Source organism: Myodes glareolus, chromosome 1 (assembly GCF_982192425.1).
Source record: "Myodes glareolus chromosome 1, mMyoGla1.1, whole genome shotgun sequence".
NCBI classification, from domain to species: domain Eukaryota; kingdom Metazoa; phylum Chordata; class Mammalia; order Rodentia; family Cricetidae; genus Myodes; species Myodes glareolus.
In genome coordinates, this window is record NC_142026.1 from 69290819 (window position 1) to 69316329 (window position 25511).

General features: G+C 48.7%; 2 protein-coding genes and 1 pseudogene across 9 annotated transcripts; all 3 read right to left on the bottom strand.

Moving 5' to 3' along the window:
• Window positions 1–5360: 5360 nt before the first annotated feature.
• On the bottom strand, window positions 5361–12671 carry Znf446 (zinc finger protein 446). 4 transcript variants are annotated; one of them, XM_048427753.3, is made up of 6 exons: window positions 12596–12671; window positions 11126–11506; window positions 10852–11053; window positions 10496–10590; window positions 8615–8699; window positions 5361–8408 (listed from the first exon to the last, which is right to left on the bottom strand). In XM_048427753.3, exons 1-6 carry the CDS (start codon window positions 12632–12634, stop codon window positions 7804–7806), a joined length of 1407 nt encoding a protein of 468 aa, XP_048283710.3. In that variant the 5' UTR covers window positions 12635–12671; the 3' UTR covers window positions 5361–7803. The 4 variants fall into 4 exon arrangements, with proteins under 4 accessions (XP_048283710.3, XP_048283711.3, XP_085548263.2 ...); XM_048427754.3 differs by having other exon boundaries at window positions 12414–12646; XM_085692137.2 differs by lacking the exon at window positions 12596–12671 and adding an exon at window positions 12480–12586.
• Window positions 12672–14273: 1602 nt separating this feature from the next.
• LOC148123432 (small ribosomal subunit protein eS27-like pseudogene) lies at window positions 14274–15977 on the bottom strand (annotated as a pseudogene).
• Window positions 15978–17789: 1812 nt separating this feature from the next.
• On the bottom strand, window positions 17790–24446 carry LOC125395981 (uncharacterized). Of its 5 annotated transcripts, none has more exons than XM_048427730.3 (4): window positions 23447–24446; window positions 21815–21941; window positions 21309–21425; window positions 17790–20004 (listed from the first exon to the last, which is right to left on the bottom strand). In XM_048427730.3, exons 1-4 carry the CDS (start codon window positions 23528–23530, stop codon window positions 18590–18592), a joined length of 1743 nt encoding a protein of 580 aa, XP_048283687.3. In that variant the 5' UTR covers window positions 23531–24446; the 3' UTR covers window positions 17790–18589. The 5 variants fall into 5 exon arrangements, with proteins under 5 accessions (XP_048283687.3, XP_048283685.3, XP_048283688.3 ...); XM_048427728.3 differs by having other exon boundaries at window positions 21815–21983; window positions 23447–24444; XM_048427731.3 differs by having other exon boundaries at window positions 21857–21941; window positions 23447–24439.
• Between the last annotated feature and the right edge of the window lie 1065 nt (window positions 24447–25511).

Below are 25511 nucleotides of genomic sequence, written 5' to 3' on the forward strand. Positions count from 1 at the left end.
GTGTCCCACTGTGTCTAAATCAGAATTAGTCTCATATATATTAACATGAGACAACCCCCCTCCCCAGTTTCATTAAAACAATTGGGTTTCTGTACCTTTGCATTTCTTCTCTCATTCTTTTTTGTTTTGTTTTGTTTTTAATTTATTTATTATGTATACAGTGGTCTGCCTGCATATATGCCTGTACTCTACAAGAGGGTACCAGATCTTACTACAGATGGTTATGAGCCACCAAGTGGTTGCTGGGAATTGAACTCAGGACCTCTGGAAGAGTAGCCAGTGCCTCTTAACTGCTGAGCCATCTTTCCAGCCTTTTGTTTGTTTGTTTGTCTTTCAAGACAGGGTTTCTCTGTGTAGTTCTGGCTGTCCTGGAACTCTCTGTAGACCAGGCTGAGCTCAGACTCAGAGATCACCTGCCTCGGCCTCCGAAGCGCTAGGAGTAAAGACCTGTGGTGATGACTGCCCGGCTTATCCTTTGCGTTTCAGGTAGAGAGAACCTATTTCTGGGTAGGTGTGGTGTTGTCCATGGAAAGTGAAAACAAAAGTCTCAGGAGCTCATGGCTAGCCTGGGCTGCATAATATCTTTTTTAAAAAACAAAACAAAAATCAGGCTAATTGTAGTTGAGATATGCCTAAAATCCCAGTATTAGGAGACAGAGATAGAAGGATTACTGCAAATGGGAGACAAACCTGTTTTACATGTGAACCCCAGGCCTGTCAGGGTTACATAGCAAGACCCTGTCTTGATAAATATATAAACAAATAAGTCAGTGAGAAAATCTGCTTCTAATCTGGGCAGTGGTGGTGCATGCCTTTACTCCCAGCACTCGGGAGGCAGAGGCAGGCAGATCTCTGAGATCGAAGTCAGCCAGCTCTACAGAGTAAGTTCCAGGACAGCAAGGGCCATACAGGAAACCTTGTCTCTGGAAAAGAAAGAAAGAAAGAAAGAAAATCTGCTCCTAGCAGATTTTTTAAGAAATGTATTGTTATAAGTTTCCTTGACATACATAAGCCATGAGCTTATGTAAGCTCTCCCAGTCCCAGCTTTTCTGTCTTCTTCTCATTCCCAGTCCTCCCTCTCAGGAACCTGTCACTGAAGAAGGGCCTTCTGGTTCAGGTCGGGTATGTACAACCACACTGTTTATGCAGTTCTGAGGAGCTTTGTGCATGCTAGGCAAAACACTGCTAGTTGGTGATAAAACACTGTGACTGAAAGCAACTTGGGAAGGAAAGGGTTTATTTGGCTTACATAACCCAGGTCACAATCCATTAAGAGAAGCCCAATGCAGAAACTCAAACCAGGGAGGAATCTGAATACAGGAGCTGATGCAGAGATTATAGGGGAGTGTTGCCTACTGGCTTGCTCAGTCTTTGTTATAGCACTCTGGACAGCCAGCCCACAGTAGTACTACCCCTCATCAATCACTAATTAAGAAAATGCTCTGTAGACTTGTTAAAGCCCAATCTTATGAAGATATTCCTTTCAAATGCGGTTCCCTTCCCTCAGATGACATAAAACTAGCCAGAACACTTTCCAAATGTGCTGCAGTCCCCCCCCCCCCAAAAGACAACAAAGATTTATATCTCAGCTATGGAAGCTCTAAATTCCAGATTAGAACAAGGGCAGGTCGTCAGGTTCCATGGCTTTCCCATCACCACAGATGGGTGTCTTCTTACATGCCTCACATGGTGAAGAGTGTTCCTCTTTTCGTTTCTTTCTTCCTTTCGTTCTTTCTTTCTTTTTTCAAAACAGGGTTTCTCACATGGTGAAGAATATTTTTCTTTTCATTTCTTCCTTTCCAGGGTCTCTGTCACAGTCCTAGCTGTCCTGGGACATTTTCTGTAGACCAGGCTGGCCTCACACTCACAGAGAAGGCTGCCACCACCGCCCAGCTCATTTCTTTTCTTTCTTTCTTTCTTTCTTTCTTTCTCTCTCTCTCTCTCTCTCTCTCTCTCTTTCTCTCTCTCTCTCTCTCTCTCTCTCTCTCTCTCTCTCTCTCTCTCTTTCTCTTTTAAGGTTTATTTTTTTATTTTCGAGACAGGGCTTCTCTATAGCTTTGGAACCTGTCCCAGAACTAGCTCTTATAGACCAGGCTGGCCTCGAACTCACAGAGATCTGTGTGCCTTTGCCTCCCAAATGCTGGGATTAAAGGCATATGCCACCACTGCCCAACTGCCCCTGGAACATTTTATCCAAGAGAATATATAAATTGTCGGGTTGGGGAGATGGCTCATCTCTTTTTTTGTTTTGTTTTGTTTTGTTTTTTGAGACAGGTGTGTAACTTTGTCCTGGAACTCTCTCTGTAGACCAGGTTGCCCTCAAACTCATCCTTTTTTTTATTGATTCTGTGGGAATTCACACATGCACCCCAAGGCTACTCATTTCTATCTCCCCATATCCACCCTTCACCCTTGTAGTGTACCTTCCAAAAGGAAATTTTAAAAGAAATAAAAATATTAATTAATACAAACAAAAGAACAACAACAACAACAAAAACCCACACAAAACCCACTTTACTCCTCTATCTTTCCCAAATCTCCATTCCCTCTTCATTCATCTTAGTGTCCTTGGAAGCTGCAGTGTGTCACACAGTAGACCCTTTTGTCCAAACAGCTTTACTTGCAAATGTCTATTGTGTAATGAGTAGTTAGGTTGGTCAGGTTCAAGGCCTCTGACTTCTGGTACACCATCAATACTGCCCCCTCTGATGCTCTGCTCAGATATCCTACTGTTGCTCCAAGCCATGGAGATGCTTTGACTGTGGTTACAAATGATGTATTCCAGAAGGTCATACATGTAGACCTTGGGGTGGGTCAACTCAAAAGCCCTGGATGTGTGTCTGGGCGGCAGTGGGACGGCTCATCTCTTAAAGTGCTTCTGCTGCAAGCAAAGGGACAAGAGTTTGGATCCCCAGAATCCACATAAATGCTGGGTGGGTATGATGGCTCCTTTGTCATTCCAGCCTCAGAATTTGGAGACAGTCCCCAGGGCAAGATGGGGGATGAGATGAGCCATATCAGCAAGTCTGGGTTTGATTGAGAGACCTGCCTCAAAGAATAAATGGGAGCATAAGGAAGATTCCCCAAACCAAGCTCAGGCCTCCACACAACACCTGGATACATGTGCAACCACACATTCAAACACACACATACCACACTCGTATATATGTGTATGTGTGTATATACACTGCTGTCAAACACTTTGCACTCCGCCTTTTGTTCTAAATTTATTATGACTGGAAAAATCCACCAAAAGATGATACCAATTTTATTTATTTATTTTTAAATTGTTTTATCAGACAAGGTCTTCTGTAACACAGGCTGGAGCCTGCTGTGGAGCTGAAAATGACCTTGAACTCTTGATCCTCCTGCCTTTACCCTACCTGCTAGGATTACAGGTTTGCACCATGTCCATCTATGAAAAATACAAACTGTACAACAATTAAAACAAATTAAGGCAATCTTCTGGCTGAGCAGTGGAGGTGCACAGCTTTAATCCCAACACTTGGGAGGCAGAGGCACTCAGATCTCTGTGAGTTTGAGGCCAGCCTGGTATACAGAGAGGTGTGAGACAACCAGGGCTACACAGAGAAACCTTGTCTTGAAAAAACAACAAAAAACAAAAACAAATCCAAAACAAAACAAGAATAAAAATTGGAACGAACTGCAGGTCAAGAGGCAGGGAGGCCTTGTGCTGAGCTGCAGAGGCTCCTGGTCCCACTCAAGGATGTGACTGGCTTGTTTGGAGGTCTGCTATCAGACTTAAGTTTGATTGAGGGGAGCAGTTTGTTCAGCAATCCCTGTGGGAACACAGTGGAGAAGGGAACTTGCTGACTGATGTTTGGGGCCCTCCTCTCTTCCAGTTTGACTTATTTACATACCCCATAATAGTTGGCTTTAACGTTATCCATCCCATCACTCACAGGGATGTTTCCAGTCAGACAAGCCCGGGACACATCCCAGCTCTATCAATCATTGGGTCAGTAAGGCAACTGAGGGTGGGGAGGTATCTGAACTCCATAAGGTTTAAACAGGGTAGTGTGGAGGAAGAAAAAGGTGAGGCTATCATGAGGACTGGATAAGATTACAGAAAGACTGTGGAGACTCACAGTAGCTGGAATAGTGCAGAAAGGCACCTTCTCCCCAGTCTTTGCCCACCTTAGCCCAAAGAAAAGATGAGTGGCTATTACAGCAGTGGCCACCGGGCTTATCTCTAAGAGTAGAGGGCCAGGCGTGAGCTGGGTGGCTTGATGGCACACACCTGTGATCCCACCATTCAGAAGGTGTAGTTGGCAGGTGAGGACCTGGACTACATGAATTCTTGCCAAGAAAAAAAAAACTCCAAACAATAAAACAACAACAAAAAGAAGGTCAGGTATAGTGGTGCACACATCTATAATTAAGATGCCACCAATGAGCTGGGTGGTGGTGGCACACCTCTTTATTCCCAGCACTTAGGAGGCAGAGAAGGTGGATGCAGAGTGTTAGTCTTCTGCTGCCACTTTAAGAACTAACCACGCCCACCCAGCCACTTCTGACCTCCCCCTTCGCCATCTTTCTCTCTCTCGTGTGGTTGTCTCCTGTCGTGTGCACACGTTTCTCTCTGTCTCTGTGTCTTTATGTTTGTCTATCTCTGTCTCTCTATTTTTCTATTTCTTTTTAAGTAATAAATGTTTACCCTTATGTTTATTTACTATGTCTTGTGAGCCTTTTATCCACCATAACCGCCCGCCTGACTCCCCCGGCCGCATGGCATTGCAGGGACTCACGGCCATCCTTGCCGGACTCCGCGAGCCGCCCGGGACATCCCATCATCATATTCTTTTTAAAAGAACAAAACAGGGGGCTGGAGAAATGGCTCAGAGGTTAAGAGCATTGCCTACTCCTCCAAAGGTCCTGAATTCAATTCCCAGCAACCACATGGTGGCTCACAACCATCTGTAATGAGGTCTGGTGCCCTCTTCTGGCCAGCAGGCATATACACAGACAGAATATTGTATACATAATAAATAAATATTTTTTTAAAAAAAGAACAAAACAGAGTTTGAGCATAGCCTGGTCTATAGAGTGAGTTCCAGGACAGTCAAGGCTACACAGAGAAACTCTGTCTCCAAAAGAAAAAAAAAATTCATCAAGGATCAAGAACTTAAGGCAGAGGGCTTGAAGATATGGCTCAGCAGTTATGATCAGCAAGCACTTGCTGACCCTGCAGGCAACTTTGGTTCAGTTACTAGCACCAAAATGGTGACTCACAACCACCTCTAGCTCTAGTTTAGGAGATTTTATTTTCTCTTATGACCTCTGCAGACACTGTGAATGCATATGGTTCACACAGACATAAAAAGGACTAAGGCAAGCTAGACAGTGGTGGTGCACACCTTTAATCCCAGCACTCAGGAGGTAGAGGCAAGCAGATCTCTGTGAGTTCAAGGCCAGCATGGTCTACAGAGTGAGTTCCAGGATAGCAGGGTTGTTACACAGAGAGAAACTCTGTCTCAAAAAAACAAAACAAAACAAAACAAACAGCAAACAAAAACAAACCAAAAACACGAAAACAAAGCAAAACAAACAAACAAAAAGAACTGACGGTAGGCTTGGGCCTTATGGAGAGATCATCTCAGCTCTCCTTAAAAAACAATGTGAAGAGCAGATTCTGGAACTTGCTATTGGGAAAATTTAATGAATAGCGAAGTGATCTAAGGAATGAATGAATGAAATTCATACTTTTCATGACCAGGTGCAGGAGGAACAGGGAAGGCATATATCCTCTGGACATGAAAGAAGAGGCACATAGGAGCAGCTAGGAGGGACTCTGAGCAAGCATTTCAATAATGTTCTGCCCAATGGGACTGCAGAGATGGCTCAGCAGTTAAAAGCACTTGATGTGAAGTCATGAGGAGCAGAGTTCAAGTTCCAGCACTGGAGTTTGAATCCCAGCACGAACATTAACAGATGAATAGGTAGAGACCCTGATATCCCCTACTGGTCTCCATGTGTATGCGTGCACACACACACACACACACACACACACACACACACACGGAGGGAGGGAGGGAAGGAAGGAGGAAGGAAGGAAGGAAGGAAATGCAGAGCACACACACTCACACACACACACACACGGAGGGAGGGAGGGAGGAGGGAGAGAAGGAAGGAGGAAGGAAGGAAGAAAGGAAATGCAGAGCACACACACACACACACACACACACACACGAAGGAAGGAACTACAGAGCAATGAGCAAGAATGGACAGTATTAAAAACCCAAGTTTCTAGAAGAAACTTTAATATGCCCATCTCTAGAATTTATTTATTTATTTACTTATTTTTGAGACAGAATCTCACTACATAGCTCCTGTCTGTCCTGGAACATACTATGGAAACCAGTCTGACCTCAAATTAACAGAGATCTGCCTACAACACCGAATCCTGCTCCATATTTCTAAATTTGAAAATGAAAAGTCTTTAAAGTCTTAGCCCGGCCTGATGGTGCACACCTTTAATCCCAGCCCGCAGGAGACTGATGCTGGAGAGCTACAGGGAGTCTGCACTCAGCCTGGACTTTACAGTGAGACTGCCTCAAACACACATACAGAGGATTTAAAAGTACCAACCTGGGTTTGGTAGTACAAGCCTATAGTTCCAGCACCCAGAAAGCTGAGACAGGAGGATCACCAGTTAGAGACTAGCCTCTACTACACAAGGTGGCCCCGTCTCAAACAAAATAAAATCTCCTGCCTCACCGTCTGACCAAAAGATGGTGATCACCCTGGAATATATAAGGTCCCCCATGTTCTGCAAGTGGAAATCAATGATCCAATGAGGAAAAGAACTGCCCATTGCTGAAAATGGAAGAAGAAACCATAAGTCAAGGGCCTTTGGTGACCTCTGCACCTCCCAGCGGGAGCCTGCAACCATACTAACACCTTTGATCTAGTGAGATCTATTTCAGAGTTTTGATGGTGAAAAATTAGTAAATAAATGTTTCGAGCCACCTAGTTTACAGGCATAGTTAATAGGACACCATGCATGGACAAATCATGAGTGACTGTCCGGAGGGTCACAGTTCCCTGGGCAGCAGGGAACTGCTCTTTGCCCTCCAGTTTAATGATGAACTGACCGGTGGTGTGGGGTGTAGGCCTGACCTAGGGGCATGCATGGCCTGAGGCAACCATGTGTTTTCTAACTTCTCAGAAGCTACCCACGGCCTCTCACACTCTCAAAGGAAAGTCCCTTATTGTTCATCCAAGTCCAGGTTCAGGAATTCAAAGACCAGGGAGGTGGCAAGCAGTGCGTGTGGTCAAGCAACCGGGCAGGCTGGAGTGAAGGGACTAATTGAAGTGTCCTTGTCTCAGCCGCCCTGTGGTTCCTGTGGCTCGTCAGCCAGACACAAGGCTGTTCTTTTGATCAGTGGAAGCCGGAAGTTAGAATTCTTCCTCAGAAATTCTAGTTACAGACATTACTTATGTTAAAAACCTGGCACGTTGAGGGTCACATTCAAGAGATGAAAAGGCAGCTGTGGTTTCCTGTACCTTCCACAGAGACTTCTTTCCTGGTCATTGCAAGAAGGGACCTCAGACAATTTCTGAGAATTACGAAGCAGGGAGCTCTCTCCCCTTGCAGAAGCTGGACCCCAGGACCCCAGCCGTGGATTAGTACCGTCAGATTAGTACCTGGCTCCATAAAGCAGGGGCAGAAAGTGAACAGCCTCTTATACTGGGTGGTCTGGCGTTGGACAGCAGATCTTCTTGGGGTTCCTGACTCACTTGGGGTGCCCCAGAGCCCTCCTCTTGGCTGGAGGGGATGCATTAGGAGCTGGAGGCTCCCAAGGTAAGACAGCCTTCTCCAGCTGCTCGTGGACTCTCTGGCTGATGGATCTTCCTATGAATGACCAGCTGAAACTTCCAATCAAAACTGCACCCACAGTCCCGGCAGAAGTGGCGCCGTTGGCCTGCATGACTCTTGCGGTGGATGACCAGCTGTGACTTCCAGCTGAAGCGGCGCCCACACTCCACGCATGCATAGCCCCGAAGGCCAGTGGAGCGCCCCATGGCTGGCTCCCGGTGTACCTGTGGTGGCCTTTCCAGGCCTGACCCACCCAGGTGCGTGCGATGGTGGATGACAAAAACAGACTTCCAATCAAAGCTGAGGCCACACTGCTCACAAGTGTACAGCTTCCGAGGTGCAGGCCTAGCAGGGGCTTCAAGAAGTGGTGCAGGAGACAAGGCTGAAGGGTCCTTGCAAGGGCTCCGGTTCTCATCACTTGGAGAGGATGTGCAGGCTTGAACAAGCCCTGGACCTGCAATGGCTCCCACTTCTGGGAGATGGCTCCTGAGGGACTCCAATCCTGCCGCATGAGCTGGCCTCAGCTCAGACTCAACTTGTACATCTGGCTCTAACAGCGGCAGGCTTGCTGGGGTGGGGAAAACGTTCATTTGGGGGGCTTGGTCACACGGGGACTTGCACAGAAGAATGGGGGTGGGTACCTCCTGGTAGGAGAGATGCAGCCAGATGCTGGGTCACTGCACCCTGGAGCCCCAGTGGGGGCTTAGCGCATGCAGGGAAGCGGGTGTGGAGGATGGGGCAGGGAAGACAGGGCAAAGAGCCATTGAACCTCACCCTGGGACACCACTGTGCCGTACTTCTCCAGCATCACACCCCAGTACAGCTCCTTTTGTGATGAGTCCAACAGGCCCCACTCCTTCTGCAAGGATGTAACCAGTCACTGCCTCTCCCTCCCAGCCTCACACCCTATCCATCACTCAGTGGGTGACAGGTTACCTAATCTCCAACTGCAGCAGGCTAAGGACCAAGTCAGAACTGGCATTTGTGAATACTGGGTCAGCTTTCATCTGTCTCAGTGGCCTGTCTCAGTGACGGCCAGACATTGTGGGTGGGTTTTCAACAGAGACACCATGGCTGTCTCCATCCTTCTTCTGGTCACTAAACTGTGTGCAGGATGTGCTGGAAGGGGAGTAAGAGGCCCAGGATTCAGTCACTTTCTGTCAAGACTGATTAACAAAACTGAAACTTCCTTGGGGTGAGAAATGTCTTCTTTTGGCCTTTATTGGGGTGTGCACATGTGAGAGTAGGTCTAAGTAGCCCAGGTTGGCCTCAAACTCACTATGTAGCTGAGGATGACTTTATAGTTCTGACTTTCCTGTCTCGACCTCCTGAGCTCTGGGATTACAGGTGAGCATTGCCATCCCCAGTTTATGCCGTGCTGGGGTTAGAGTCTAGGACCTTGTACATGCTAGGCAGGCACTCTACCAACTGAGCTACATTCCCAAAATCTTTATTTGTTTTGTTTTATTTTATTGTTTTTAGAAAAAGGGTGAAGAAGCCAGGCATGGCGGGGAACACCTTTGATCCCCATGCTCAGAGGCAGAGGCAGGCATATTTCTGTGACTTCGAGGCCAGTCTGGTCTACATGGCTAGTTTCAGGACAGTCAGGGCTGTGTAGAGAGATGCTGTCTCAAAACAAATGTAACAAAACAAAAGCAAAAAGGTTGGGGCAGGACAACACCAAGGTAGTAATGAGGAATTTCAGAACTGTGACGAGCTGAGGAGGCAACCATGACAGAGAAGGCTCGGGAGTTTTGTACCAGCTGGTTCAGGCAAGGTTTGAAGAGGGTGAGTTTGGTGGCAGGACAGGGGCTTACCTATAACAGCCTTCCCAAGCAAAGAATTCCTTGCCTAAAAGATCTACCTTTGTCCCTGCCCTAAGATCTGCCATATAGGTCTTTGGTAGGTTGGAAAAAATAACCCCAAAGGACAAGCCAAGCAAATGTGGAGGAAAAGGAAGTGGATGCCACAGACAGGTACATCTAAAGGTGATGCTGTCTGGAAGTGAGAACACCAGAGAGGGATCCTAGAGGGGTTTCTTAATCTTGAAGCACACCTTAACTAGACATCCTATTGAGGAAGGGCGCTCCCAAGTGGAAGGGCTCAGAAACAGAAAGAACCTGGAGAGGACAAGATCCTTACTCCCGCTCCACATTAACTATGCACACTCAGGTGGCAGGGGCTTTACACTAAGGTTCCAGGTCACTGAACTTTGAGAAAAACAGTAGAAGGAACTTGAGGCAAGCTCAGGGAGAATATCTTGATCTGCTCTCAGGAATACAGGAATCCTGCAGTGGCAGTCTCCTTTCCACCTGCATACACAACAGCTAGCCCACGGCCCCTGGGTATTACAAGCCTCTCCAGTAACTGGCTTCTCTGGAGGTGAGGAAGCCATGTCCACCAGTTCTGGCCACTCTGGACCAGGCATGAACCTGAGGCCTAAATCTTTTCCAATGAGAGACTACCAGTCTAGTCTTCAGCTCTCAGGACCTGCTGGGAGGGAAGTTATTTACTACTAAGAAGTAGTAAAACAAAACAGAACAGAACACAGGAGTCACTGGCAGAGGAGCCTACAAACTCACAGGGCGGAACACAACCATCAGACACTTCCCCTCCCGCAGCCATGGCCTGATTTTCCTGCTGGAGGCTGCTTACCTGGATCCTTCCTGGATAGAAGGATGTGGAGGCTGGTTCCTGGTGTCCAAGATGTCCCTCAGGCGTCTGGGCCGGAAGGAGAGGGCTTGGGGATACTGAGAAAGATAGGCAGATGGGAAAGAGTGTCAAGCTGCATTGGCCTTGGTCTGCCTCTGTCATGTGACATAGTGGGAGGTCAGCCTTGTCTTGTTGCTCCATAAGAATCCAGCTATATAGTTTCTCCAGGGTCCCTATCGTAGCTGGGGACATCCAGACTTATTTCAGGAGTCTCAACCCTGACACAACCTCTCTTAGGCTATCCCGCCCCGCAACACACACACCCAGGAATTTGAAATTTTGATGCTGTATCCTCTCACCCATCTCCTGACCATCAGCATTGGCTTCCTCCTTCACACTGCAACTAATCTGGGCAGCTCTGTCTAACCCCGCATCCTGTGGCGCCTCTGCAGGGCCTGCCTCAGAGGACTCCGTTGCTACTGAGAGGTGGTGGCTCTCTGAAGACTCCTTTGTCTTCTGGACTGTAAGAAGCACCTTTGGCTTCAGGATGTGGGCTGTGATCTGAAGAGAAGCATGTCACAGGGGCTCTACCTCCGATCTATCCCGCTAAGAAGCTAATGTCATTACACTCACCCAGCTCAGCAGCTGCCCAGGATCATGCTGTAGCCCCTCAACCAGGGCTGCAGCCTCCTCAGGGCTTCTTGGTTGCTGCCCTCGCACCCAGGCCTGGATCTCAGAGGGCAACACACCAAGGAACTGCTCCAAAACCAGCAACTCTATCATCTGCTCTTTAGAGCATGACTCGGGGTGCAGCCATTGATGACAGAACTCTCGAAGCCGGGACAGCGCCTCTCGGGGCCCTTCTACCTCCTCATAGCAGAAACCCCGGAATCGGAGTCGTGCAGCCTCAGGCTCCTCAATGGTGGTGTTGGAGTCCCTGAGGGATACATGTGAGGGACCCAGAGGAGATGACATTCTTGCTTTGAAGGGTCTTTGGGAGCTGACAAGAGGGACCTACAGAAAAGGATGAATGAGAGTGTCATGTAAGGCTAAAGATACACATCAGACTCTTTCTAGAAGCCAGAAAAGAGAACCCTGAGGCCAGGAGTGCTTCAAGGAAGGTCATGGGAGGTGCAAGCTTATAGCAGTTGAGACCCGGGGATCCTTGATGTAAATGCCTGGGTGGAAGATGTCCAAGTAACTTCTAGAACTCTGCAAATGGCCGGCTCAAACATTTGGGTACAACAGGGGACTACTGGAAGATGAAGGTGGCTCCCCCAGCAGACAAACGATCAGGAGGACACAGATAGGACTGTCATCCAGGGTAACTTGAGGCTTCAGGCAGAAGGCAGATCAGGTTATGCTAACAGAAGAGTTGGCTCTGAGGTCCAAATACATGACCTGGGACAGAGCTGAAAGCCTGGTGCACTCTCAGGAGCCTATATAGGCGTGGTGACACTGCTCGCTGATCACAACCTAACTGTGGATGCCTCAAGTTGCCTTTACCTACGCCCGTGAAATTCCCAAGAAAAAGACAAACCAAACAGCCCTGTATTGTGTGGAGTCACAAACTGGAACCTGCGTCCCAGTCCTTAAGAGGTTCTGGATTGAAACCGGCTCTCCTGGGGCACCTGTCCTGTCCAGGAGAACCTTAGAGTTGGGGGTGTCAGAAAGGGGAGGGTCCCGGTGTTTTGTGTTCGAAGGCTGGAGGCGTTCCTGGAGCTCGGGGGAGCCATGAGAAGCTGGGCCCGTCCGGCCAGGAGTGCACACACCTCTGACGCCTCCGAGCGCACCAGGAGCTCGGGGCACTTCCGGGAAGTGACACCGCGTGTCCCACCGCCACTCACAGAACGCCCCTCCTTGCTCGTTACCCTACCGGTCTGGCCAATCCTGCGCCTGCCCCACAGGCACGCCCCCCCACCTCCGCTCGGACTACGTCTCCCGTGAGCCTCAGCAAGGACGACAGCGCGTTTCCAAGGCCTCTCACGCGCGCGAGACGTTTCGTTCCTGTCCTTGAGCCCGCGGTGCCGCCGCAGAGTTCCGGAGGTACGCTCTTTTGATTTGGCAACCGTTCTTCCTTTGCACCCCAACCGAAGGACTCACCCACTGTGGACCAGACTGCGGGATAGCCTCCTTGCGCATGTGCACAGCGGACCTGGTTTCTATTGGCTGGTCAGGTGTCCCGACCAATTAGAGCTGGCGCTCAGCTCCAGAATGTATCGTCGCTCCACGTGTCGCCTAGGTAACAGCCAGTGCACAGCCCTTGCTGTTCCCAAAGCAACATTGTAAGCTTCGCCCTATGGCGGAGAAGGCCTAGATGGTTGTTCCAGACGATCACGGTGGGAGACAGTGTTGGGCGAGGAACACCCAGTATGGCCTCTGTTACATACACCCCGTTAAGCGCCCGAGATATTGTGGGGGCAATAGGCCCATAGGGTGGGCAAGCGTTCAGAGGAGGTAACCATGTGATTATCCCCTCACTAACAGTCTCCAATAACAGTACTCCAAATGAGGATGGAGGTTTCTATCTGAGATTATGGGACACACTCAACCTCTAATTTGGAGGCTGCAGTTAGACAAATTGACCTATATTAATTTTTGGGAAAAAAGCTTTTTAAAAATAAGTTAATGGCTTTATTTGTTTGTTTGTTTGGGGGGGGGGAACGGGGTCTCAAAACAAAACAACTACTATCCCCGGCTGGCCTGGAGATCACTCAGATATCCTCCAGCTTCTTCCTCCTGTCTGCTGAGATTAAGGGCATGGGCTACCACACGCAGCAGTTAACAGCTTTTAAATTGAATTGTATGTGGAGTTAGTTTTGTTTCCATATACCATGATATAATCATTCAGTCCTGAACTGGATGTGTTTATTCTAGTTTCTTCCGATTCCTGGGAACCCCCTCCTTGGCTGCCAGTTGCTGGCATTCAACATCTGAAACTCCCGAGCAGTTGTGTGGGGAGTTTGTCAACTTGGCTTACCAGTTGGATTGCCTTAGGAGATGAGGTCTCTGCTGTAAGATAGCTGAGAGGCCAACCTGGGGAATTTAGATCCTGCCTCAAAAAAATATTTTTTTGTGATTACACTGGTCAACCCAATATAACCATAATATTTAATGGAGTTGGGACTAGCGCAATGGTTGTTTCAGGAGGAACAGGTATACTACAAGATTCAACCAGGTCTACCCTGCAGTACAGTGAAGGCTTGGGAGCCAGCTAACCAGGATGGGGAGCCCTAAAACAAAGGTGTTTCCAGGGGAGAGCTCCCTGGGAAGCCCCTTAAAACCCAGCCTCTCCCCACTGGGTGGTTGTGAGAATTACATCCAGAGAATCTGTAAAAGACCTCACCTATGGCGACCTACTGACCTTGCCCTTAGGGCAATGAAATAAAATTATATAGCACAAAAAATATTATACAGCACATGGTCAATGAAACTGGGTGATTGACATTTTCTCTTGGAGTGGGGGGACATTTTGGTCACCAGTCCTTCCTGCCCAACTGTGTGTGGTCTTAGAAATGCTGAATTTTAGCCAGGCAGTGGTGGCGCACACCTTTAATTCCAGCACTTGGGAGGCAGAGGCAGGCGGATCTCTGTGAATTTGAGGCCACCCTGGTCTACAAAATGAGTTCCAGGAAAGTCAGAGCTGTTAAACAGAGAAACCCTGTATAGAGGGGGAAAAAAAGCTGAATTTTAAGGTAAAAAACTGATTGGGGACTCTTCAGTCACCCATGTTCTTGTAACCCCAATAAATTTATTTGTCCAAACGGGACTCAAGAATCTCTTTTTTTTGTCTATAATTAAAACTTTATTGAAAAACTGACTCAAAATAGGAGATCACTGTTGTATACTTTATAAAATCAAACACAGTTACAGTTACATTGTCTTGGTAGAGTCACTAAACTTGGTAAGGCTTTCTGTGAAAAGTGCAAACTCAGGAACTTATATAGATGATTAGTGTTGCTTTCTTCTAAATGAACAGCCTTCTGTGAGCCTGGCTTTTCCTCCTGTTGGCTGGCACAAAACTGTTAAACAACCTACACAAAGAACCACTGTCTGAGCATGGCTGAAAACTGTAGTAATCTTGTAGCAGCCTGGACATTTCACATCCATGAAGTAAGAATTTGGGCTCTGAACCAGCCGTTTCTTCTTATGTTTTTTCTTTTCATCTTCCAAGGAAGGGTGTAAAAGATCTCTAGCCAGAGGCATGGTGACAGCTCGGCCAGCACCGGTGCTCCAGATCTCTGAGGTGAGGTGCTTGCTTGCGAGCGCTCGGCTACAACTTCATCAAGAATCTCTTGTTTCTTCTATTGTCACCTGTAGACTCATGTGAGCTAAGTGTGGTGCATGTGTTTGGTTTTTTGTTTTGTTTTTTCTCTCTGATTTTTTGAGATGGGGGTTTCTTTATGCAGCCTTGGCTGTCCTAGACTAGTTCTGTAGACCAGGCTGTCCTAAATTCACAGAGATCCTCCTGCCTCTGCCACTTGAGTGCTGGGATTAAAGGTGTGAGCTCCCTGTGGATTTTTTTTTCTTTACTTATTTATTTGTAAAAAAAAATTTTTTCTTTGAGACAGGGTTTCTACATCTTAGTTTGGTCTCTAACTCCCCATCTTCCAGTTTCAGTTTTTCTCAGTGTGGAGAATACAGGCAGGTGCTACCAAACTTAAGCTGGTTTAATATTTTGACGTAGAAAGCCCAGGACATTTTTACAGTCACAGCCTGTTAAGAGGGGCCAACTAATACAGGCATAGTTATCGGGGAAGACCAGGCATAGGGGAACACAGAATAATTCTGGGGATTGGAAGAGATAGATTCAAGGAGGGTTAAGCAGTAGGCACACAAGGATGACAAGATGGTATTGACCCCAGTCTGAGGGGCCAGGAAGGTCCAGGACATCTGCTTCAGGTTTTGCATGACTGTTGGGGAGCTCCTTTGCTCAACAGCTATCTTTGTTTCTGAGCCCTCCTGGCATTACACAGCTCCATCCAAGAAGAGCTGAGTATGCCCACTGGGTATCGCAGGAGGCCTAGCTCAGAGAACTTGCCCCTACAGGACCTTGGGCATCTGGGTCCTGCACAGCACCCCTCCCTGCATGAACTATTGAGGTTTAGTGGACAGATTTCATTGGCAAATGGGTGGGACAGGTGTGTCTTAAGTACAGAGGACAACTGCAGGTTGTTCTGTTTGTGAGGCAAGATCTCATTAAGCAGCCCAACTGCTCTGGACCTGCTTGTGTCTGTCTCCTGAGTGCTGGAGTTCTGGGATTAAAGGTATCAACACATCTGATGCCCCAGTAGCCTCCACACTGGCCTCAAACATGCTATGCAGTCAAGTCTGGCCTCTTAACCCCAGATCCTCCTGTCTCAGCCTCCCAAGTGCTAGCGTTACAGGTATGCACTGCCATACTTGCAAGGATTCTGAGACCATGGCACTGTAACCTTGATAGCAGGTCCCCTCACAGCACTGCCTTGGTCTTCCCAGTCTTCCCCCTCCCACAGTCTGACCCACAAAGGCCCATCTTTCAACAGAGCCGCTGCTCTGGGGCTGGCCCACTCTGCCCAGGTCTCCTGGCTTCCCCCACCCACCTGTGGCCACCAAGAGGGATACAGATGATCCCATCCTACACTGGAATGCAGACAAACTATATCTCTACCCTATGCCCCCTACCCCCGAGAACCCAGATTAAAGCCAAATCTGTGCTGATACTCCAATGGCATGTCTGTGTGCTCCATTTAAATTATCTGCATTGTTTTAAGGTAAAAACAACTATTATTGTTCATACAGATGTTAAAAATGTCAGGATAGTCAGGCGATGGTGGCACATGCCCTTAATATCAGCGCTCTGGAGGCAGAGGCAGTGTATTTCAAACAAAACAAAACAAAACAAAAAAACAAAAAAGTCAAGGTATCTCAACTTTTGTTTTTCAAGACAGGATTTCTCTTTAGCCTTGATTGTCCTGGAACTCATTCTGTAGACCAGACTGGCCTCAAAATCAGTGATCCATCTGCCTCTGCCTCCAGAGTGCTGGTATTAAAGGCATGCACCACTAACACCTGGCTAAGTTTTTTCTTCTTAAGATAGGGCCCCATCCGGGTGGTGGTGACACATACCTTTAATCCCAGCACTCGGGAGGCAGAGGCAGTTAGATCTCTGTGAATTTGAGGCCAACCTGGTCTACAAGAGTTAGTTCCAGGATAGGCTCCAAAGCTATAGAGAAAGGGCTTAAAATTATCCTTGAACTGCAGAGGTGGAGATTCTAAGCATGCATCATCAAACCTAGTTCTTTGTTTTGAGACAGGGTTTCTCTGGGTAGCAGCTCCGCTGTCCTGGACCTCACTCTGTAGACCAGGCTGGCCTGTAACTCTTCCTCCTGTGTGATGGGATTAAAAGTAAGTGCCACCATGCCTCCATTTCCCTGGGTGTGGCCTCAAGTCCAAATGGGTCCTGGTCTAATGAAGGCCACAAGAAGCAAACTGAATCTCACCCACTCATAGGAAATGTCAAGTCCTTCCAGCTCAGCTCTTTACCTTCCAACCAAGGTGGGGATGACAACAGTAGGGGCAGGTGTGTGTGTCTAAATGATGGCTAAGCCCAGCAGAAATAAGCAGTGCCATCTTCCTCTAAAGTTACTGCACTTCAGGTGTAAAGGCTCATGTAGCATGGGCTTTGGTAATGACTGATGATGACAGGCTTGGATGAGACTGGGAATGGATGCTGATGAGGAATCGGCATCCTTGATCCGTCTTACAGTGCTGAAAGCCACATCTTCCCTACCTGTCTCCGTAGCCCTTCAAGCCTGGCAGACTGCAGGGAAGGGGTTATGAGACTGCAGAAGTGCATCCAAATTCAGTCCTGGTTCTGTACTGTGCTCCAGGCCACACTACCTCTTCGGTGTCCCTCAGTTTTCTCCTTTGAAGCAGAGTCACCAATACAAGACTCACAAAGCTGCTTACTGTGCAGTACCTAACTCATGCCTGGCATGAGTCTACCTGGACTTTATTTGGATTCTGTTAGAGCACCATTCATTCACTCATCTACTTATTGTTTGTTTATGCAGAGTCTCAACATGTAGCTCTGGTTGGGGCCAGAACTCATTATGCAGAACAAGTTGACCACAGAGATATGCCTACCTCTGCCTCCCAAGCACTGGGTTTAAAGGCTTGTGTTACTACATCCAGTTGCTATTTTTTTTTTAATGTATACAGTGTTCTGCCTGCACTGCATGCCAAAAGAGGGCACCGAAATACATTATAGATGGTTGTGAGCCCTTACTGGGAATTGAACTCAGGACCTCTGGAAGAGCAGTCAGTATTATTTTAATACTCCCCTCCATTGACCCAAATTTTCCCTCTTCATTTTCACAGAGGAGAAAGCTAAGGTTCAGAAACAAACCATTTATTTGCCTGAGGCTTGCTGCAAGGAAACTGTTTGCACTGCACCCTGGGGTGCATCTCCAGCTGCTAGCTTGAGCAAGCAGATTCCTCCAGCTGTCTCTCTACCTACCACCTGCTCTTTTCCTCTTTCCTTTTTTTCTCTTTTCTTTTTTCTTTTCTTTTCTTTTCTCTCTCTCTCTCTCTCTCTCTCTCTCTCTCTCTCTCTCTCTTTCTTTTTTTTTTGAGACAGGGTTTCTCTGTAGTTTTGGAGCCTGTCCCGGACTAGCTCTTGTAGATTAGGCTGGCCTCGAACTCACAGAGGTCCACCCGCCTTTGGCTCCTGGGTGCTGGGATTAAAGGCGTGCGCCACCACTGCCCGGTTTTCATAGCCACAGTCAGGAAATACAGAAGTGGCATCAACATGAAGATGTCTGTGGGTTACCCACTTATTCTGGGGGCAGTCCTTGTCCGCTCCATCAGTCCCAGGGGGTACATGCATACTCCGGATGCCTCTCCAGAATGGCTTCTTTCAAGGTGTAGGTGTGAATTGTGGCTGAACAGCAGATCTTGTCATGTGTAAATGGATGGTACCGACTGGCAAGTCTTCCCCATACCTGGCTCACATAACACGGCTTCTCAGTGGGTTTGCTGAGGACACAGGCTCTTCAACAGTGAGTGAGAGGGATTCAGAGTAGGCAGGGAAGGGCACAATTGTGATCTCAGGCCTCAGCTAGCTTTGGGACTGCTGCCAGAGTCCAGGGTGGCCTTGGGAGGTGTACCATCTAAGGATACCGCTAGAGACCTGACATGGGAGTGCATGCCGCCCCTGGGCCTCCGAAGGGCCTTCTCTCCGGTGTGGATCCTCTGGTGATGGAAGAGGGCTGGGCGCTCACGGAAGGCGCGGCCACACTGCGTGCACACGAAGGGCTTCTCACCTGTGTGGATGCGCCGGTGGCTGAGCAGCACTGCGCCTTTGGCAAAGGCCTTGCCGCAGTCCCCGCAACGGAAGGGCCTTTCGCCAGTATGCAGCAGCTGATGCTGTGTGAGGTTGGAGCTATGGCTGAAGGCACGGCCACACTGTGGGCATGAGAAAGGCTTCTCTCCGGTGTGCACACGCTGGTGTTTGAAGAGTGAGGAGCCCTGGCTAAAGGCTGCGCCGCAGAGGGAGCAAGCATAGGGCTTCTCCCCGGTGTGTGTACGTTCATGCTGGATGAGATGCGAATTGCGGCAGAAGCGGCGGCCACACTGAGCACAGGCGTAAGGCCGCCCTCCCACGTGGATCTTGCGGTGCTGGCTGAGGTTGGAGCCGTGGCTGAAGGCCTTGCCACACTCACTGCAATGGAAGGACTTTTCGTCTGTGTGGATGCGCTGATGGCGCACCAATGAGGAGCTGTGTCGGAAGGCCTTGCTACATACCAGGCAGGCATAGGGCGTTTCCCCGCTGTGGATGCGCTGGTGTTGAGTTAGATGTGATGTCTGACTGAAGGCCTTGCCGCACTGGGTGCACTCATAAGGCCGCTCTCCCGTGTGGGTACGCAGGTGCTTGAGGAGGTCTGAGCTCTTCACGAACACTTTGTTGCATGCCCTGCATTCAAAAGGTTTGTCCCCAGAGAGAAGTCCTGGGCCTGCCTGGAAGGCCTCCCCCAGCTTGTCCCATAGTGGGGGCTCTGGAACACTGGAGTCTCTCTGAGATTCGTGCCAAGCCCCACTCATTCCACGTTCCTCAGCCCCAAGGAGGTCTGGGATATTTTGGAAGACTCTCCCTGGGGTTAGCTGCAACTCTGGCTTTTGCTGCACAGCTCCCCGTGGCTGCTTCTCTGAGGTCAGGAGGTCAGAGAAGGCCTTCACTCTGGATGAACCATCTTCAGGAATCCCCACTGGGGAGGTCAATCGCAGGCTAACAGTTGCCTCATTGCTGCTGGAACCTAGCAGTAGCTGCTCCCAGTAGATCACAGATACCCCTGTGGGTTTTCTCTGCAGAGATGGGGAGGCACTCTGATGTCCCTCCAGGATTTTTGCATCAGCGCAGGTACCAGCAGGAGGGAGGACACTAGTGGGTATTCCATCAGGACTGTCACAAGTGGCCCCTAGAAGTGCTGCATTTCCAGACTCGTGTCTGTCCCTTGCATTGTGATTGGATCCTGAAGACAGAGGAAAGATAGTTACCTGGGTCATCTGGCCAGGAAGTGACCAGAGCAGAGTGCCTGGCCAGTCAGGGGGACCCTAGGAAGTGAGTGTAAAAGAGTAGAGAGAAAAGCTGAGGTGCAGGCTCGTCCTGGCAGAAGTTGGTAGGGAAGAGCTGACAGCTCTTGGCCTTCCTGACAGCAGTGGCCCTCCATGGTTGTCAGGAGTCCACAGTTTTGGATACCGGCCCACGCTGATCGTGGTCTCATGTACTGCAAATGCGGATGAAAAGCCTTTGCAGGCCTCTCGGCTGCTGGATTCAGTTCCAGCTCCCAGTATATGCAGAGGACTGCGGATTCCTACTCTTTCTGTGAGTTTATCCTCAGACTGTGGAACTCTGTTGTAGGCAACATGGGTCCATCTTGACTAAAGGTCAGAGAGTTCAAACCTATTCTTGCTTCTGAAGGACAAATAATTGAATGCTCGGCCAAGGGTGTGGCTACTGGCCGTCTAGGTACTCAAAGACCAGACAACAGGGTATTTGACTTAGGGCATGGTTACTAGGTGTTTTGAGATTTAAGGATGTAATTACGCTGTTTATTCCTTGTATCATTGAGAGGGAAGTCTTTTGCCCCCCCCCTTTTGTTTGGGATATATAAGGACTATGAATAATAAACTTGAGCCCCACTGGAAGCCCTCCTGACTCTATCTTCTGTCTTTTGCCTATTTCTTCCCTCAATCCTCACTCCCCTTTTCAGGAATGTGCAAACAAGTTGGGCTGGACCTGACACGTGGTCAAGACTTTGCACTGGTTGTGTGTGTGTGTGTGGGGGGGGTTGGCTTTCTCCCAAGCACACACTCCTAGCCTACTTTCTCCTTGTTGCTTGTCTCTTGAGAATATGTACTACTCATCAATACTGTTTGCTGACCGCTTTTCCCTGGCACTATCCCCACACCACTCAGCAGTGTCCTGACCGATGCTGTGTGCCATGCCATGAACATCCCAAGCAGAAGTGTTCAAACAACAGCTGGGCAGAAGGGATGGCCCTACAGATGTGACGGCCAGTCTGGAAAGTCAACCCACACAGCACAGGTGAGGGAGGGCCTCAGAAGGAGTCATTTCCTTCTGATAAGGATGCAGCACCTGTGCTCTTTAAGTTTCTCCTTTAAGGGCAGGAAAGGCCACAGGGTGAAAAAAGGATTCAGAAAGAGAAGGGAGCTAGATTGGAGACAGGAAAGGAAGGTGTCTGTGATACCAGGAAGGAGAGAAAGGAGTATCCCATGTTGGCCCTGAGTTCACCTTAGGTGGAGCCCAACTCACCAAGGCTGGGTCTCCTGTGGGTGCTCCTGCCTGGGTCTGTATTTGTCCTGTTGGGAACCCAGGGTTCCTCACCACGCTGGAGCTGGATGATCACACGAGGCCGAGAGACAGAGAGTCCTATGAAGGGAGAAGGAGCATGTGAGGCCAGCCCCAGCTCAGGACAGTCCAGCCCCAACAAAGAGCAGGATGAAGGATAGCATGGATATCAACCATGTAATCTATGCACCACACAGGAGAATCACAGGGCCAGCCCAAGAGTTCCCATAAGGAACCACTGGGCCAGCAGCTCCAAATGAAGGGGTTAGAACCCAGGCAGAGAGAAGAATGTAGCCAGCGAGCACCTCAGGGATACAAGAGATGACTGTGTTTATCAGACTCCATGTATTCAGGGCCCCAGCTATCTTCACATGGCCCATAGATAGTGGACCCTACTCATAGATAGCCAGGGAGGAGAGGGGACAGTTACAATCGCCCCCAAACCTAGTACCCTCAGCTGGCTGCCATACCTGGTCCCAGTTTTGCTTCCAATGGAGGATTCAGGACTTTACCTATGGAGTCTACAAGTGCGAAGTTTTCCAGCATTACATGGCGGTACAGGGCCCTCTGGGCTGCATCCAGGAACATCCACTCCTCCTGTGAGAAGTACACAGCCACATCCTCAAAGGCCATCAGGCCCTACAACAGCAAAAATAAGATCATGTCTATGCTATGGCTGTGTGAGTCAGGAACCAGGTCCTTGTCCTAATGGCTATCTCTCCTTGATGCTTCTCAGACACTTATATTCCTTCCCCGTAGTGCTATACTAGCTCAGGCAGGCGTAGCTCTGTGAGTTCAAAGCCAACCTGGTCTACAGAGTGAGTTCCACACAATAGCTGAGTGGTGGTGGTGGCAAACACCTTTAATGCCAGCACTTGGGAGGCAGAGGCAGAGGCAGGTGGATCTCTGAGTTTGAGATCAGCCTGGTCTACAGAGCTGGTCTTTTCTACATCTATGGTAGTTCTGTCCTCCCAGGTGCTTAAGCTGACCATTGGGAGAGTTCTTTACTCATAACTGGTTCACATTCAAACCTGGCAAATCAGCATGACTAACCACAATTCAGCCACTTTAACCACTACTATTACTAATCTGGTCCAGGGCCCACCATCATTCCCATGGACTTTGAGGGATAACAGTCTTTGTTCTACATAGTGATGCCTCCTCCGTGTCTGTTCTACCCCCAGAAAAAGATAGAATGCTTTTAAAATCCTAACTAAGGGGCTGGGTGTAATAATGCACGCCTTTAATCCCAACATTCAGGAGGTAGAGGCAGGTGGATCTCTGTGAGTTAGAGGCTGGCCTTGGCTACAAAAGCTAGTTTCAGGACAGGCTTCAAAGCGACAGAGAAACTCTGTCTTGAAAAACCAAAAAGAAAAAAAAAAATCTGTTTGCTGTTTTCCCAGAGGACATGAATTCAGCTCCCAACAGCCACATTAGATGGTTCACAAGAACCTGTTCCTCAGCTCCAGAAGAACTGACACTCACGTGCATACCCACACACAAATGCATATAATTAGAAGTAAAAAATCTTTTTAAAAATTTTAACTGGGAAACTGTCCACTCTATGTTTAAAGCACTCCATGTCTTCCAATGCCTTTGGGACAAAGTCCCAACTCCTCTGCCTAATATTTCAACACATGACCTCCCTTCCCTGTTCATTCTACATCTAAATTGCTAAGTTCCAGCTGGGAATGTGGCTCAGTTTGTAGCATTTGCATGATATGCACAAAGCCCTGGGTTCCACCCCCCAGGAATATATAAACGGTGCATGCCTGCAAATCCAGAACTTGGGAAGTGGAGGCAGGAGGGCCAGAAGTTCAAGACCATTCTTGGCAACATATCTAACTTGAGGTCAGCCTCAAAAGAAGAGACACTACCTTCAAATTTTAAACGTCTTCCCTTTGCTTTTGACGTGTAGGTCCTTCCTTTTAACTTTCTTCCAGTCTTTAACCCTCTTGGCTATCACAAGCGAGGCTTCCACACCGGTCAGCCTCACTGACCTGGGCTAAAATGCTGGGAAAAAAACTGCTTCCCTCCCAACAGCACAGCAAGAGGGCAAGCCAGGACGCCTGGTGGGTCCATGCAAGGATCCCTAAACTCACCAGCGCTGCATCTGTTGGTGGCCAGGTCGCCGCCGTCGGAATCTGTAATGGGGGCGGGGCACGGCGGGCAGAAGACCTGGGCATAGCCCGTCCCCGCCCACGGCCTCGCGCTGCCCTCCGGGGCCTCAGTTTCCCGGTTTAGACAAGGACGTTATACGCCCAGAGGACTGCTGAAGGGTTGCAGCTAAAATGGAGAGTACGTGGCTCCGGGAACGGTCCTAATGGTCTCAACCGTCACCTACGAATCAATGGGGGAAACTGAGGCTCGGGGGAGGGGCCGCCGGCTTGCAGAGCTGACGTGTGTTGAGCCACGGCCCAAAGCGGGCAGCTGCGAGTACCGTTCTCACTTGCCCTAGTCTTGGGTCCCAAGAACCTCTTGGAGAGGGTAGAGTCGTCCCGGTTCCTCCCGCACCAATCGGGACCACCCCTGTGGCCTGAAGCCGGTCTGCAAACAGACAACCGAGACCGCCGGAAGCCCCGCCTCCCCGGCTCGCGTTGGCCAGTGCACGCTACCGCTGCTCCGGTAAACGTAGTTCCTGCTGGCTTTCCTGAATGACAGGCGGTGCCTTCCCGGTATCCATGGCCACGGCCGAGTTTGGCCACGGCCGAGTTTTTCCCCTGGCCGAGTGCTGGAAAGAAATTTACGACCATCGTCAGATTTCGATGGGACCTGAGCACCAAAAGGGTCTGTCTTCTGAGTGGGTTCCAGGTAGACGTCCCTGGACCCCCCTCCCAAAAAAAACCAAAATCAAACAAACAAACAAACAAAAAAACCCTAGAAATTTAGCGGTTTCCGCAGGCAGACGACACTAACCAGGCGCACAAAACAAAAAAGAAAAAGAAAAGAAAAGAAAGGAAAAGAAAAGAAAAGAAAAGAAGGGAGGAAGAAAGTGAAAGAAGAAAGAAAGAAAGAGAGAGAGAGAAAGATCCCCGGAAGAAAGTGAAAGAAGAAAGAAAGAAGGAAGGAAGGAAAGAAGGAAAGAAAGAAAGAAAGAAAGAAAGAAAGAAAGAAAGAAAGAAAGAAAGAAAGAAAGAAAGGAAGGAAGGAAGAAAGGAAGAAAGAAAGAAAGAGGGGGCTGGAGAGATGGCTCAGAGGCTAAGAGCATTGCCTGCTCTTCCAAAGGTCCTGAGTTAAATTCCCAGCAACCATATGGTGGCTCACAACCATCTGTAATGTCTGGTGCCCTCTTCTGGCCTGTAGGCATACATAGAAGGAATGCTGTATACATAATAAATAAATATTTAAAAAAGAAAGAAAGAAAGAAAGAAAGAAAGAAAGAAAGAAAGAAAGAAAGAAAGAAAGAAAGAAAGAAAGAAAGAGAAAGATCCCCGGAATTGGGAGACTCTCACTCAAGTCTGGGAATAACACGACCCCCCAAGAACTCAAGAGAGACTGTCCTTGCTGCAATCACACGAGGTTTATTGACAGGAACCAGCGAGCTGGGGCCGAGACTCATATCCTTGGGTAGGGGGGGTGTCATTGAAAGATTCCAAAAATACCAGTGATAATCACAAGGGGGTAACTCACCGTTTCTCAAGATTGTTCTCAAGATTATAATCTAATTTTGTGGTCAGCCAGTTCCTGGAAAAAAGTCACTGAACCGGCTGACCTAGATTTTTGGCTCTACTCTTCCTGCTAGGGAGTCTGGATTTATCCTGGTCTTTCAAAAGAAAGGAAGAAAGGAAGGAGGGAGGGAGGGAAGAAGGGAGAAAAGAAAGAGAGAGAGAGAGAGAGAGAGAGAGAGAGAGAGAGCGCAAGCAAGCAGGAACCACGCTCTGCAAGTCAGAGCAGCACCCGGCATGGCAGCTCACACCTTTAATCTAGCACTCGGGTGGCAGAGGCAGGAGGATCCCTGTGAATTCAAGGCCAGCTTGATCTACAAAGCAAGTTCTAGAACAGCCAGGGCTATTACACAAGAGAAACCCTGTCTTGAAAGAACAAACAAACAAACAAAGGAAAATGGAAAAGGTGTGTGTGCGCGTGCGTGTGCTGGAAAGATGGCTCAGTGGTTGCCTGCCCTTCCAGAGGACCAGAGTTTAATTCTCAGTACCCACATAACAGCTC

What these genes read in the sequence shown, in the direction of transcription:
- Znf446 (XM_048427753.3), bottom strand. Translation starts at nt 12,634, where the DNA reads ATGCGCAAGGAGGCTATCCCGCAGTCTGGTCCACAGTGG. An exon ending in CGCAGTCTGGTCCACAGTGG is followed by an intron (nt 11,507 to 12,595) that starts GTGAGTCCTTCG and finishes CCTTTTCTGTAG; the next exon opens with GTCCCTCTTGTCAGCTCCCA. An exon ending in TGCTGATGGTCAGGAGATGG is followed by an intron (nt 10,591 to 10,851) that starts GTGAGAGGATAC and finishes TATCTTTCTCAG; the next exon opens with TATCCCCAAGCCCTCTCCTT.
- LOC125395981 (XM_048427728.3), bottom strand. Translation starts at nt 23,530, where the DNA reads ATGCCCAGGTCTTCTGCCCGCCGTGCCCCGCCCCCATTACAGATTCCG. An exon ending in CACCAACAGATGCAGCGCTG is followed by an intron (nt 21,984 to 23,446) that starts GTGAGTTTAGGG and finishes TTGCTGTTGTAG; the next exon opens with GGCCTGATGGCCTTTGAGGA. An exon ending in CCACAGGAGACCCAGCCTTG is followed by an intron (nt 20,005 to 21,308) that starts GTGAGTTGGGCT and finishes CTCTGTCTTCAG; the next exon opens with GATCCAATCACAATGCAAGG.